The sequence below is a fragment of the Vombatus ursinus genome, unplaced genomic scaffold (genome assembly GCF_900497805.2).
Source record: "Vombatus ursinus unplaced genomic scaffold, bare-nosed wombat genome assembly UNPS02014175.1, whole genome shotgun sequence".
NCBI classification, from domain to species: domain Eukaryota; kingdom Metazoa; phylum Chordata; class Mammalia; order Diprotodontia; family Vombatidae; genus Vombatus; species Vombatus ursinus.
The window spans coordinates 896591-912269 of NW_020953953.1; the positions used below are offsets into that span (position 1 = coordinate 896591).

General features: G+C 52.5%; 1 protein-coding gene across 3 annotated transcripts in view; it reads left to right on the top strand.

The window, feature by feature from the left end:
* LOC114041543 (zinc finger protein OZF-like) overlaps nucleotides 1-15679 on the top strand; it is a 42299-nt gene that overhangs the window by 4499 nt on the left and 22121 nt on the right. The window contains exons 4-9 of one of the 3 annotated variants that reach the window (XM_027860040.1): nucleotides 1421-1497; nucleotides 9543-9669; nucleotides 9875-9976; nucleotides 10677-12423; nucleotides 13983-14195; nucleotides 14417-14978. In XM_027860040.1, the coding sequence (XP_027715841.1) occupies nucleotides 1421-1497; nucleotides 9543-9669; nucleotides 9875-9976; nucleotides 10677-12421 (2051 nt within the window). In that variant the 3' untranslated portion in view covers nucleotides 12422-12423; nucleotides 13983-14195; nucleotides 14417-14978. Of the gene's footprint in view, nucleotides 1-1420; nucleotides 1498-9542; nucleotides 9670-9874; nucleotides 9977-10676; nucleotides 12424-13982; nucleotides 14979-15679 lie in introns of those variants that run through there. The other 2 variants (XM_027860039.1, XM_027860044.1) reach the window with 2 other exon arrangements.

The following is a 15679-nucleotide window of genomic DNA, read 5'->3' on the forward strand; positions in this document are numbered from 1 at the left end:
CCTCTGTCTTTGCCTCTCTCTCTCTTCTCTCCTCTCTCTCTCTTCCCCTTCCTTTCCCCCTTTCTCTCCTCTCTCTCCTCTCTGATGAGCTTTCCCTGATTCTCTCTTACTGTCTGTGTGTGTGTCTCTCCACGTGGCTGATTCCCTCCGTCCCAAAGACCGTTTGCCTGGGGCTCTTTCTCTTTCTATGTCTGAGACCCAGTGGTGTCTGCAGGGATCTGTGTGCCTGTTCCTCTCTCTCCTTCTTCGTGGCTCTGTGTGTATCTCTCTCCTGTCTCTGTGACCACGTCTCTGCCTTTTCACGAGAAGCCTGGGCAGGGCGGGTGAGAAGTCCGGGCATCCCATCTCAAACGACCCCCGTCCAGCCTCAGCTCTTTCTGCCGGCCTGGCTTGGGCAGGTCTCTTAGCCTCCCTGGGAATCGCTTCCTCCTGTGGAAGCCGAGGCACGTTGACTAGCTGGCGTCTGAGACCCCTCACCCCGTCAGTCAGGAGCGCTGCTGATGGCCCGGCTTGGGGCAGGGCTCTGCCGTGCTCTTTCTGTGGCTCTGACCAGGTCTGTATCTGCGCCAGCAAGCCTTCGCTCGCACCTCCTCTGTGCCCGGCACTGTTCGAGGCTCTGCTGGGGAAGAGACAAAAGGGAGCCGGTCCCTGCCCTCAGGGAGCCTCCATCCTCCCGGGCATAGAGCGTGTTCACAGAGAAGTGCAATGAAAGGATTTGTTCTGTGAAGTTTGGACTAAGAGGGCCGCACTCGAGGACCTGGAGGGCCACATGGGGCCTTGAGGCTGCAGGTTCCCCACCCCAGAGTTAGGAGGAGGGCTGGACTTGTGGGGAAGATGGGGCTAAGGACGGGACTGGACCCAGGATTTTTGTGGTGCAGGGAGCTCCCGGGTGACGAAACTCCCTCCAGCAGTACCGGTCAGCATCTCCTCTGCCACAAAGGGTCTGTCGGCCAAGGTTGAGTGTTCTCCTGAGGTCCCAGAGCCATCGGGTGTCAGGAGGATCTTGAAGTCAGGTTCCCCTCTGGTCACTGCATTCACTGACTCCTGGAGAAAGCTAATGAAGGTGGGACGGGGGTCAATGAGTTTGAGAGGCCTCTGAGACCACCAGGTAAAGATGGTGGCTGGGCACTGGTGCTTAGGAGACAGACAGACTGGGCAGAGCTCTGGCTGCCCTCTGCCCACAGGGCATCAGAGAATCCATGTCTTTGGTCATCTCGCCTGGCCTGTCCCTCCCTTTGTGACCCACGAGCTCTCCAGGGCCATCTCTTCTAACCAGTGATACCTTCTGTCTGGTGGCCACCCATGTTCTGTTAATTCCATGGAGGGAGCCAGGTGCTCAGGGGCAGGCTGCCCAGTGTGTCCAGCTGGTGGCCAAAAGGCCAGGCCAGCCTTCCTGACAGTGTGCTGTGTCTTTCCCCAGCTCCTCCATCTCCAGACTGCCCCCTGCCCCCGGAGGAGCATGGAATGGCTGCCAGACTCCTTCCAGTCAGGGCTCAGGTAAGTTGGGTTCTCACATCTCTCTGTAGACCACCCCCTGGCCTCTCTCCTGGACGCTTTCTGCCAGTGTCCCATCCAGGGAGGAGAGCCCAGGCTCTGTGGAGGCTCTGCCCTCTGAGGAAGCAGCAGGGTGACCTCCCCGCGGCTCTGCTTGCCTCACTCCTGTCTCTGGGACCGCAGCCTCTTGTCAGTGACCATTCAGTGATAGATCTCTCTGTCGCAGTGACCAGCCCCCTCTGTGTGTGTCCCTGCACCCTCTCTCAGGAGTTCCTTCCATGCCTGTGTCTGTGTGGGGCTGGCCTCGGAAAGCCTCTGGAGCAGGAGTGGGGGGTCTTGCTGTCACTACAGGTGCCTGGGCAGGAACTAGATGGCCCTTTGGCAGGGATGGCACAGCTCAGGCAGAAATGTCTTTGGAGGTCGCATCAGCTCCGAGAGTCTAGTATTCTCAGAACCTCCTCATACTCAGAACAGTCCAGAAATGAAATGGTTTCCTTTGATAGGTAGTAAGCTCCCCGTCACTGCTAGGTATGCAGATAAAGACTACAAAAGAGGTGAGATGCCCCTGAGGGCCCCTGATGAAGCCATCGCCTCGCTCTTTCTGTCACTCTGACTATATCTGTGTCTCAGTCAGCAAGCATAATACCTCCTCTGTGCCATGCACTGTTCTAGGCACTGCAGGGGAAAAATACACAAGTGAGCCAGCCCCTACCCTTGGGGAGCTCACAGTCTACCAGGACTACCGGTGCTGGGTGGCTTGGTCCCAACTCTCTGTGCCGATAGCTGGGGGTTCTGGGTGGGAAACCTTGGCTCTGGCCCTGGGTCAGTCACCAGGACCCCCGGGGCCCATGTTACCTCCTCATGCACTGACCCCCTTCCCGTGTTGTTGGGAGGCCAGAGCTGCACGGTAGGGATGGGGGCGGCAGTCATTTTCTGAGATTGCTGTGTGAGTCTGGGCCAGTCATTAAATCATTCTGGGTCTCAGTTTCCTTCTCTGAAAAATGGGGGCAAATCCTTGAAGTTCATCCCTTCCTCCCAACCAGAGAGGCCTCATGGTGTAGAGGAAGAGCCAGGTTCAGGCCCTGCCTCTGACTCTCACGGGCTGTTTGACCCTGGGCACATCACTCAACTTTTCTGTGGTCTAGGCAGCGTGAGAAGGTGCCCACCTGCATTCCTTCACTGGCTTCACGAAGGAGGGAGCACCTGGGCTGAGCCTGTAAAGAAGATGAGGATTCTGAGGCAGAGATGAGGAAGTGCATTCTAGTCATTGGACAAATGCACGGAGGTGGGAGACGGGATGTCAGAGTCAACGACCAGCTAGTTGTACTGGAGTGTACAGCACATGAATCAGTCAGTCAGTAAGCACATATTAGGCACCTGCTGTGTGCCGGCCACTGTGCTGGGTGTTTGTGTTTTATCCCAGCAGCACGGAGAGATTGTGGAGGATTATTGAGGAGCTGAGGGATATGGTCAGACCTGGGCCTTAGGAGGATTGTTTTAGCAATGGTGTGGAGGACTGAAGGCAAGAGAAGGGAGAAACTGGACCCAGGGTCCAATTGGAAGGCTCTGCCGAAATTCCAGGTAGGGGTTAATGAGAAAGCCAGGAGACCAGAGATTACAGCAGGGCCTGAATGAGGGTCCTGGGTGCAGAGAAGGGGGCGGGGTGAGGCCTGGAGATGGATGGGGAGGGAGGGAGGAGAGGAGACAAGACATGACGAAATGAGATGTGTGGGAGGGAAGGAAAGGGAAGGGTCACGGTGTCCTCGGCATGAGAGGGGACAGGACTGGTGGAGAAGATCACGCTTTCCACTTTAAACATTTTGAGTTTGAGATGCCAGCAGACATCCAAGCAGAGATGTCCAGTTGATGATAGGGAACTGGAGGCCAAGAGAGATATAGAGTGGGGATCCATCTGCCCAGAGTCCAAGGGAGACAGTGTGGAGAGAAGAGCAGAGGCCGGGGGACTCCCACGGCAGGCCTGGCAAATTGGCAGTCGAGCAGAGGAGGCTGAGGAGGAGGAAAACCCAGAGGCACCATGTCCCAGAAGCCACAGCGGGACAGAGCTTCTGTGGACGAGGGAGGGGCACTCAGCAGTGGCAGAGCTTAAGCGGAACACATGGAGAAAAGGCTGTCAGACTGGCCAGTCGAGAGAGAGGGTGGTTTGAGTTTGGTGACGGTCAGAGGTGGGATTGCAGGGGGGCAGTAGCTCAGGGATATCCTTTCTACCCCCAACCCCACCCTCATTCATAAAGATTTGAGTCTGCATGTTTCTGTGCCTTCAATTCACTTCACCCCAGTGAAGCCATAGGGATGGTCAGGCCTTCGCTCTCGTTGTCCTCAGGCTGCTCGGGGATTCCCAGCTCAGAAATCCGTCTTCCCATCTCTCCCACTGCCTTACTTCTCTTCAACCTGTTCTTCCAGGAGAGCTAAACTACGCCTCTTTTTGTTGTTTTTAGCACACACACACACACACACATGCACGCACAGTCTTACAGATCTGGGGAGAAAAGATTTCAAGGGGTCCGCAGAAAGAATATCTAAGATCCCGTGGCCTGAAATGCTCCATGGAAATTCATCTACCATTCTGCCACTGAATTGACACTTTTAAAAAGCATACTGTGATACTCCCTCGCTCAAGAATCTCAGGGACTCCCCATTGCCCTTGAAGAAAGGGGAAGAAGCCTGATTCCTAGAAGGAAGAAAAGGAAAGTTATTAATTAGTCAGCAAGCATGTATTAAGCTCGTACTGTGTACAGGCATGGTGCGAAGCTCTGGAGAGTATAAAAAGGAAAACAAAAACAGTCCCTCCAGGAGCTTCTGATTGGGTTCTCCCTCCCTCCCTCCCTCCCTTCCTCTCTCTCTCTCTCTCTCTCTCTCTCTCTCTCTCTCCCTCCCTCCTTCTCTCTCTCTCTCTGTCCCTCTCCCTCCCTTCCTCTCTCTCTCTCTCTCCCTCCCTTCCTCCTCCCTCCCTCCCTCTCTCTCTTTCCTCCCTCTCTCCCTCTGCTCCCCCACATATACATCTGTACACACACATATAATGTATATGCTATATATAATATATATTAGGCAGACAATTTGGTTTCAGATAGATATGTGATTATATAGAGAGAAGACAGATGCAAAGTAGACATAAGGTAGCCGTCAGACATAAGGGTAGCTCCAGCGGCCGGGGGGTCCTGGGAAGGCCTCTACAGAAGGTGCCCTTGAGCTGCATATTGAAGTGTCCCAGGAATTCTTGAGAGGGGGAAGTGAAGAGGGGTCTTGACATGGGGGACAGGCAGTGCAAGGGCACGGAGATGGAGCTGAAGCATCATGGATGAAGAATAGAAAGTAGGTCAGTAGCAGAATGTAAGAAAACTGGAAAGGGAGGAGGAGGCCAGATTGTGAAGAGATTTAAAGGCCAAACAAAGAGCTTCAGGCTTGACAACTGAGGCAATTGGAGACCTGAACAGGTTGGCTGGTTGGTTGGTTGGTCTCAAAGAGGACCCATTGAGTAGGAGAGTGTGGTGGTCAGACCTAAGCTTTAGGAAGATCATTTTGGCCCCTGAGTGCAGATTGTATTGGAGTGAAGAGAGACTGGAGGCAAGCAGACCCTGCACACACACCCCCCCCCCCCCCCCCGCCAAGCTATTGCCATAGTCTAGGTGCGATGAGGGCCTGCCCCAGGGAGGGGCAGTTGCAGAGGGGAGGAGGGGGCAAATTCCAGAGATGTCGCAGAGGTGAAATTGACAGGCCTTGGCACCATATTGGATATGAGGGGGGTTGAGAGTGAGAGGAGTTCTGGGTGACTCCTAGGTTGGGAGCCCGAGGGACTGGAGGATGGCGGTGCCTTCTACAGTGATAGGGAAGAGAAGGAGGAACTTGGCAGGAAGGATAAAGAATTCTGTTTGGGGCATGTTGAGTTTGAGATACCTGTGGGACACCAAGTTTGAAGATCCAGACAGGCAGTTGTAGGTGCATGATTGTTGCTCAGGAGAGACGCTAGAGCTGATACATGGCTCTGGGGGTCATCTGTGTAGAGATGATAACGGAACCCAGGGGAGAGGATGAGATTCAATTTCATTTCAATTCAGTAAAAAATTGTAAGCACATACCACGCGCCTGGCACTGTGCTGAGTGCTGGGGATCCAAAAGGGGGCAAAAGACAGTCGCTGCCCTCAGGGAGCTCACAATCGAATGGTGAGGGATGGAGAAGACACACAGTGCAGAACAGAGACACACAAACCAAGCTATTTCTGGGTAAGTAGGAAATAATGGCAGAGGGAAGGTGCTGGAATTAAGAGGGGCTGGGGTGCTCGATCGTGCCTTCCTCCTCGTGGAGAAGGTAGTCCCTGAGCTACATCTGCCCTGATGTCTGTGAATTTTCTTACACTAAATAAAGGAGGTTTTAGTAGGGGGGAACAAAAGAAAGGACGCTTGCAGTGAGTGTTTGTGGCAAGGATGACGATTCAGCAAAGGGGACCAGGAGCGGTCAAACAGGCAGGAGGAGAAGCAGGGGAAAGCAGTATTAAAAGCCCAGAGAGGAGAGAGTATTCAGGAGGAGGAGGCGGTCAGTGGTGTCAGAGGCCACGGGGAGGTTCGGAAGGATGAGGAACCAATGGCAACTCTGGAGAGGGCGATTTCAGCAGGACGACAAGGTCAGAGCCAGCTCGGCAAGCGTGGGGCGCTTGGAAGGGGAAGTCGAGGCACCGACCGTCCACAGCCTCCTCACGGAGCTTGGCTAAGAAGGGAGGCAAGGATCTGGGTCAGTCGCCAGCGGGCGACGGCTCCAGCGAGAGTGCTTAGGGGTCATGGCGACACAGGTGTGTTTGGAGGCAGCTGAGGAGGAGCGGGGAGAGGGCGAGGGGCCGGTGAGGGGGACAGTCTGCTGGAGAAGGCGGGAGGAATGGGACCAAGGGAGCCAGCCTGCTGAGGGGCTGGCCTCGCCTACCTCTTCATCAGAGACGGGTAAAGGAGGGGGCCATGGGGACACGAGGAAAGAAAAGGGGATTCTCGAGGAAGGGCCAAGAGGCGGCATGGGAGACTTGAGGGGTTTGGAGCCGCCACGGTGACAGATGGGAGAGAAATCAATGCGGTAAGACCGAAGCGCAGCAGTGAGGGCCCAGCTGATGAGATGGACGGGTCAGCAGTACCGTGGCCTCCTCCCGCTGCATTCAGCAACACTTCAGGGGAGAAGGAGCAGGACCAGCTTGGGGTTGAGATTTGTTGCATTACGATAAGCTCGGGAGTGCGTTGGCAAATATTTAACAACCGCCTCTCTGGCACAGACAGTCCACAAAACAATGTCGAGCCCTGGTGTGAATGCTTACACTGAACATTTAACGCTCGGCTCTTAGGAGCTGGCCTCAGCCCCTGGCCCCTCTGGAGGGGGCAGTGATGGTTCAAGGGCAGAGAATAGTAGAGCTGACCTGGTTTGCCAAGTCAGGGCTGGAAAGGAGGAGAGCACATTCAGGGCCCGAGGATGGGAGGGAGGGAGGTGGCAGTAACGCACCAAGAAGACGGGCGTAAACGGATCACCCCGCGGGACGGTCGGCACGCCTGCACACGGAGTGGGTCCCCGAGGACACGGACATGCTAGCATCAGGTCAGAGTGGGCGGAGGACGGGCAGCAGTGAGTGCTGAGAATGAGAAGAAGGGGGTTGGTCTGGTTTTGTTCTGAGCAACCTCGAGGAAGAGATTAGGGTTAGGATGGGATGACCGCAAGTGGACGAAAGGCAGACCTCTTGTTTTCTTCCGAGGAGAATCACTTTTGGGTTAGGAAGGTCAGGACAGAAATGCTGACTGTCCAAGATAAGTGGGGACGCAGGAAGATCATTGCCCTGGATGGGCTCCGGTCACCTGGCCCAGCTGGGATGTCGCCCTGGAATACCGTAAACCCGTGAGGAGGCGAGAGGTGCTGCAGGACCTGAGAAGGGCAAATCCCTGGAACAGGAGAGTAGACCCTCCAAAGGCTAGCTCAGCTTCCGACTCCTGGCAGAGTTCTCCAACAGACTCTTAAAGAAGAGGCCCGTGATCACAGAGAGGCGCCACAGACAGTGTCGGACGCGGTGATGGCCTTTGGGGCACGCTGACGAGGCTGGTCTCGGGGAATGCAGGAGAGAGATTCGAGATTTTGGACAGAGTCTCTCCTGCTGTCCCCGAAGGCCGGACCTGTGCCGCTAGACACATTGCTGTGTGTCTCAAAGGCTGGACACAGAGCAGGCCCTGGACCAGCTGAATGGTGGACAAGAGGAGGAGGTGTGAGAGGGGTGCTGTTACTCAGAACCAGTGCAGCGGGCAGGCCGTGACAGTGGTCACCGAGCTTTCCTTGGACTTGGACCGCTGAACGCTTGTGTCAGTGCCCGTGACCGAGGCGCCTGCACACGTCTACGGGCGGCCAGGGCGGGGAAGAGGTGGTCAGACATGGGGGGACAGAGCTGGGACCCCCGAGATTTTAACGGGCCAAAGCACAGACTAGGAACAAATGGGACTGTCAGTAGAGGGACAGATGCACAGTCTTACCCCTGGACACCAAGAAGCCCGACTCGCCGAGTACAAGATGAGATCGGCATTTGTCTGAAAAAGACGCAGCTTTGTCCCCCTGCACCTAACAAGGTGATTCGGCAACCAGTGGGCAAGTTACTTCATGAGCCTGGGCCCTGGTGACCTAATCTGTAAGATGGGGATAATGCTTCTTCAGGGAGGGCTTCCTGGAAGAGGCGGAACCTGAGCCAGATAGTGAGGGCAGGAAGGCCAAGGCCGTCTGAATAACTAGACAGATGTGTGTGTGTGTGTGTGTGTGTGTGTGTGTGTGGTCTGTGAGTGTTTGTGTGTGTGTGTGTCTTTGTGTCTGTGCATGTGTCTGTGTGTTTGTGTGTGTGGACAGGGGAGTGCTGGGATATAAGGCTGGTGAGGCAGAAGGGGCCAGATGGCCAGGGTGGGTCCTGAATGCCGGGATCAGGAGTGTTCCCCTGTGTGCACAGGGAAGCCCCTGAAGGGCTCTGAGTAAGGGAACATATCCAGGGGAGATCAGGAGAGGGTCTGTGGGGGACAGTTAAGAGGCTGTCTGCTGCTGTTCAGGCGTTTTCAGTCATGCCCGACTCTCCGTGGCAGAGAGACTGGCGTGGTTTGCCATTTCCTTCTGCAGCTCATTTTACAGATGAGGAAACTGAGGCAAACAGGGTGAAGTGACTTGCCCAGGGTCACACAGCTAGTACTGTCTGAAGCTGGATTTGATGTAGGAAGATGAGTCTTCCCGCCTCCAGGCCCAGGGCTCTGTGCGCTCAGGCGCCCCCGGCACCCCTAAGGGGCTGTTAAAGTCCCCTAGATTGGCAGACAGGGCTGAAAGTCGGCTCCTCTTGGCACACTGCGGTCCAGCCAAACTGGCCTCCTTCCTGTTCTTCACCCACCCACGCCTTCCATCTCCTCTCGCCCTTGATCCTCTCCCCCAGCAGCAGGAACGGCCTGGCATATGGAAGGTGCCTAGTCATTGCTTGTTGACTGACTAGTTGATATGGCGATGGAGTGGAGATCAGGAAGGCAGAATTAAGGGACAGGGCGGGGCGGGGGTGGGAGGGGCTTGGGGGATTCCTAGGTCTAGAGCCCCAAGGCCCTGAAGCTGGTGGTGCCAGCAGCAGAGCCTGTGGGCAGAAGCAGGCTTCGCAGGGGTGCTGTGGCTTTTGTGCAGAGGACAGTGCGGAGGACTGAGGGATCTGAGTGGGGCTTGGTCAGGAAAGGAGGGCAGGGCAGAGCCTAGGATGGGCCACTCCCAGAGCGGGTCACTTAGTGCCCCTATGCCTCTGTCCGCCCATCTGGGCTTGGTGGTCTCTGAGGTCTGCCCAGCTCCAGCTCCCATCTGGCCTCTGGCTAGGGCCCCTTGGGGGCTCATCTCTTTGTGAGCGGGAATTCATCCCTCCAGTAAATGTGTCTGGACCCCCTGCTTTGTATGAGGCACCACAGCCCATGCTGGGAGGAGGGAGGACATGGTCCTTCTTCCCCCTCTCCCTCCCCCTGTCTCCGAGAGCTGGTAGGGGTGATGAGATGTGCCCACTGCCCGCTTGGTGTTGCAGGAAGCAGTGACATTCAAGGACGTGTCTGTGGACTTCACCCTCGAGGAGTGGGAACGCCTGGGCCCTGCTCAGAGGGACCTCTACAGGGAGGTGATGCTGGAGAACTACAGGAACCTGGTCTCCCTGGGTGAGGAAGCCTTCATCTGGGGCCTCAGAGTGGTGGGGATCCCAAATCCCAGCCCAGCCCCGCATGATTTCCACTCTTCGGGGCTCTTCACACCACAGTCTGCATCTCCCTTTCCCCAAGACTAAGGAGTTGGTATTCCATTAGTAGACACCCCGCCTTTCCCTCCCCTCTAAAACACTCAGCCAAATCCACTGCCCTTCTCTAGGAGCCGAGTGCCAAAGTGCCAAACCAAAGCTGATCTCCCAGCTGGAGCAAAGCAGAGAGCCGTGGTTGTTGGAAGGAGAAGACCTGCGTGGCCTCTGTCCAGGTGAGCAGAGCAGAAGGGAGGTATTAATTGTGAGCTCCTTCAGGGCAGAGAGCGACCAACGGTGTCCAAGGCTGCAAGAGGCCAAGGAGAATGAGGACTGAGGGCCATTCGACGGGGCAGCGGAAAGACCACTGGTAACTTTGGACAGAACAGTTTGGGTGGAATGATGAGGTTGGAGGCCAGGCTGTAAGGGGTGAAGGAGAGGGTGAGAGGAGAGAAGGTGGAGGCCCTGATTGTAGGTGGCCTTTTGGGGGAGTTAGCGCCAAAGGGCAGAAAGGTTAGCAGGGATGGAAGGATCAAGTGAGGGTTTCTTGAGGATAGTGAAAACATGGGCATGTTTGTAGGCAGAAGAGAGTTTCCTATTTGCTCCGTCAACAGGGTGGGCCCCACTTTGTGCCTGTAATGCACGTGCCCCAACATCTCTTCCTGTTGAAACCCAGTTCAGGTGCCTCCTTTTCCAGAGGCTGCTCACCTGAGCCCCTCCTCCTCAGCTCAGTGACTGGCTCCCCCCATTCCCCTCACCCTCATTCGGCGCTCTGGTTTAATGATCGTTTGTCTTCTCTCTGACTCTGAACCAAGTGAGAGCAGGGTCTGTGGGCTGTGTCATCTCGGGATGCCCAGCCCTAAACACAAGGCCCTGCACATACCTGGCACCTAATACAAGGAATAGGAATCATTTCTTTTTTCAATGTTCTTTCAGATGGGTGCCCCAAGCCTGAGACTCTGAATTCAGGGCCACACCAGGATGTCTCTGAAAAACCATCCTGTCGGGAAGAAAGACTTGAAGGTCTCAGAAGAGATGGCTCAGTGTACTTCAGCCTGAGAGACGCAGCGGAGCGTGAGGGCCGAGGAGCTCCTCAGCAGGATAGCCAGGACCCACCTGTGACACCAGCACCCAGCACCCACAAAGAAATGCCCTCTGGGGAGAGAGGCTATGCGTGTAACAAATTCATTAGACATTCGGGCCTGAGAAACCTTGCCACAGCACAGAGAGAAGCCCCATCAGAAGAGACACCCCTCAATCCTGAGAACAGGGAGAGCTCCCAACAGAATTCAGGCACAGTTAAGCTTCAGAGAACCGGTGGAGAGAAAAGACCTTTTAAGTGTACTGAGTGTGAAAGGACCTTTCTTTATCACTCAGACCTTATTATACACCAGAGAATTCACACTGGAGAGAAACCCTACAAATGTAATGACTGTGGTAAAGCCTTCAGTAATAGTTCCTACTTTATTCAGCATCATATAATTCATACTGGAGAGAAACCTTATGCATGTAATATATGTGGGAAAACCTTCAGCCAGAGCTCATCCCTTACTGAACATCAGCGAATTCACACTGGAGAGAAACCCTATTCATGCAAAGAGTGTGGGAAAGCCTTCACCCAGAGCTCATCCCTTATTAAGCACCAGCGATGTCATACTGGAGAAAAGCCCTTTAAATGTAAAGAATGTGGGAAAGCCTATACCCAGGTTTCACACGTTGCACGACATAGGAAAATTCATACAGGAGAGAGACCCTATAAATGTAATGAATGTGGGAAAGCCTTTTTTCATACTGCGTCCCTTACTCAACATCAGGCAATTCATACTGGAGAAAAACCATATAAATGTAACGAATGCGGGAAAACCTTCAGCCATAGCTCATCCCTCACTCAGCACCAGAGAGTTCACACTGGAGAGAAGCCCTATGAATGCAGTGACTGCGGCAAGTCCTTTAGCCACAGCTCCTCTCTCACTCAACACCAGCGGATTCACACTGGTGAGAAACCCTATGGGTGCAATGAATGTGGGAAGGCCTACACTCAGATTTCACATCTTATGCGCCATCAAACCGTTCATATGGGAGAAAAGCCCTATATATGTAATGAGTGTGGGAAGGCCTTCAGCCACACTTCATCCTTTACTCAACATCTGACAGTTCACACTGGAGAGAAACCCTATAAGTGTAATGAATGTGGGAAGACTTTTAGCCAGAACTCATCCCTTACACGACATTTGAGAATTCACACTGGAGAGAAACCCTACGTATGCAAGGACTGTGGGAAGCGTTACACTCAGGTTTCACATCTTATTCAGCACAAGAGAATTCACACTGGAGAGAAACCTTACCGGTGTGGTGAATGTGGGAAGGCCTTTAGCCGGAGCACACACCTTAATGAACATCAGAAAATTCATACTGGAGAAAAACCCTATAAATGTAATGAATGTGGGAAATCTTTTAGCCACAGCTCATCTCTTAATCAGCATCAGAGGATTCATACTGGAGAGAAACCTTATGAATGTGATGACTGTGGGAAAACCTTCAGCCAGAGTATACACCTTATTCAGCATCAGAGAATTCATACTGGGGAGAAACCCTATGAATGTAATGAATGTGGAAAGGCCTATACCCAGATTTCCCACCTCCTTCAACATCAGAAAATTCACACCGGAGACCTCCTATGAATGTAATGAGTATGGGAAGGTCTTCAGCTAGAATGCACACCAGACTAAACATTAGATAAAGACCTTAGGAGTGTTTGAAAAAAACTTCTCCATATAATTAACCTCTCTTGCACAGTGAGCTAGAAAGAAAATCTCTCTGGACATCAGAGATCCCATCCTGGAGAGTAACCCATGGAATGAATTTGGGGAAAGTTCATTTCTGACCATTCCCTTTGATAAATCCCCTCCCCTCCAAATCTCCCCTGTCTCTGCACCAGTTTGTTACCAGGGATGTCATAAGAGAAAAAGGTTCCTGCCCCAACCCTCCATCCAGCTTTACTGCCTCCATATCAGTCCATTTGCTGCCATGTAGGGGCAAAAAAAATCACTTTCTTTGAACTGAGGGAAGAGGCTGCTCATCTGTGATCTGAGTAGCTCATGCTCCTAAGCTTTTTCAGACCCAGAGTAGAAAATTGTTCATTGAGCCCCTCACAGTGAGAGCATTGTGGAAAACAAACCTTTTAGAACTCATGAATATGCTCTATCTACATTAGAACCAGTAGTGAGTGATCTCTCCAGCACCTAGTGTTTGGTTTTATCTCTACCAAAAAGTGAAATTCGAGCGAAGCAGATTGCCCGAGGCTCTGAACGGCATGCCCACCCAGATGTCTGTGAGAGGGGGAGTCCAGCCTGCGCTTCCAGCTTCCCTCTTCTTCATTTGTGCCTCCAGTACTTGCATCCCTCTTTGCTGTCTCGTGCACCCTTCTCTTCTTGTGTCTGCCTTTCTTTAAAAAGATCCTTTCCCAGCGTTTCCCCGGTTTGTGTCACGTCCGGGGCGGGGAGTTTTCTTTTCATAAATTTTTGAGCTGAGGCATTCCTCGCTGCCACTTTTTGGGTGTTGTTCTTCTTTCTCCTGTTGATGGACTGTCCCCATGCCTACCTTATCGACTGTGGTGGATGGCTCCCTGGCCATCAAAATCCATCATTTGTCATGGCCTCGGCAGCCAGGGGCCTCCTCTGTGTCCAAAATGCCACCCCAAAGTTGTTTTCGACTACAACGCTTAACTCATTCACATTTGCACTATGGTGACTCAGTTGAATGCCAGAATCCACCTCCCTACACAAAGATGTTTCCACATCTCCAGATATCCTCCCACCAAATGGTCGGCTCCCTGGTGTTGGACATTTAGGGCTAGGCAAAAATGGAATAGACTGCCTCTAGAAATCATAATCCCCTTCCCCACTGAAGGTCTTCAAGCAAAAAGTGGGAAGACCCTTTAGTTTGTTACCAAGGGGATTCCTTTTTTTTTTTTAGGCAATTGGGGTTAAGTGACTTGCCGAGGGTCACATAACTAGTAAGTGTCTGAGGCCAGATTTGAACTCAGGTCTTCCTGACTCCAGGGCTGGTGCTCTATCCACTTCACCATCTAGCTGCCCCAAGGAGGGGATTCCTGATAGGTCCAGGTTAGACAAAATGACCTATGAAGGCCCTTCAGCTTTGGGATTCTGGAATCCATGTTGGCCAGTTAAGGTCCTGGACTGACACCTACATTCCAGCGACTTTTCTCCTTTTCTTTCATAGGTTTATAAAATTTAGAGCCAGAAGGGCCCTAAGAGGTCATCTGGTCCCTACCCCTCATCTTACAGATGAGGAAACCAAGGCCGAATGATTTGCCCAACGTCTTACACGTAGTAAGTGGCAGAGCTGAGATTCTCACCCAGGTCTCCAGACTCCAAACCCAGCACTCAGCCTCTGAGCCATGTTCCAGGATATTCCTTCACAACCACACACCATGTAAGAAGCCAGCTCTTTGGCTATGTTGTCTCTTGCACTTGGGAAGCATTTGTATTTAGAGATTCACACTGGGGTGGTGGGTAGTGGGGCCACCTTCTTACCAGTGGGATTCGTATCTTTGGCAGCCATAAGGTTGCACCTTCTGCGGATAGTTTCATGCATTATGCTTTTTGTTGTTGTAAAAGCCTTGTTTGTGTCTTTGCCCACTTTTATGTCACGAGGTCACAGATGCCTGCCTTGATGCCTCATTGGGACATGGAGGTGACCCTTGGTTCTCAGACTGCCAGTGGCCCAGAAGCTCCGGCAGGTCCTCCCAGGCTGCAGAGGTTTGGAACGTGAGTCGTCCAGCAGTGAACTGGATGTCTGTCGTGGAGGACTGAAGTCTCAGCACATTCAAAGAGGCTCGTCACTAAGTTGGCCCCAGGGTGATGAGTTTTTTTTCAGCTACAGCAACTTATGGATTATTGTCTGCTCAGGCCTAGAGGGCTCAGAATCTGTACCAGAGGAAGTTCCACCCACACCAACCAAATTGTGCAGCCAATGGAAAAGATGAAGGCATGACATAGGAGGTCAGAGCTGGGAAAGACCTTAGAGAGCATCAAGAGGGAGAAACTGAGGCTCAGAGATGGAAAGAAATCAGCTTAAGGTCGCACAGCTAGTGGGTGGCAAAGCTTCTCAGACAGCCTGAGATTGGATTCTGGCTCCTCCACTTATCAGGGGCAGCTAGATGGCACAGTGAATAGAGTGCCGGGTCTGGAATCAGGAAGATCTGGGTTCAAATATGGCCTCAGATACCAGCTCTGGGACCCTCAGCAAGTCACTTAACCTTATTTACCTCAGTTTCCTCATCTGTTAAAAAAGATGGATGATAATAAGCACCTAACTCCCAGAGAAATTATGAGGATAAAATGAAATAATAAATAATATTATTATTATAATAAATAATAAAGCTTTTAGCAGTGTCTGGCACTACATAATAGTAGGCGCTACATAAATGTTAGCTATTCATATTTTTACTAGCTTTATGACTTTGAACAATTCTCTTACTCCCACAGTGAGCCTCAGTTTCCTCATTTGCCAAATGAGAATAATAATAATGCTTATACTACCTCCCTCACGAGGTTGTTACGAGACTCAAGCAAGACAATGTGTGTAAAGTGCTTTATAATCATAAAGAACTACTAAGTGTAAGTGTTCTTGCAGCCTTCTTTTGAGGATCAGAAATTTTGGAATATTGCAGAATCTAAGAAGTTATCGCAACCTTGCATCAATCTTTCTATAATACTGTTTGTATCTTCTTTCAACCGATGCATGCTCTTTCCCATGTGGGTCCATCCCCTCTGTTAGTGCAGGTTGCAGCATACCGACCTCCTCATATCCTGTCTTTCTCCTGTCTGTGTCTTTCCAAACATTCTTGGGTACCAGCAGAGGTGGTCTATCTATCTTCAGCCTCACTCTCGAGTCTTCCCAAACACCCTTGGGTA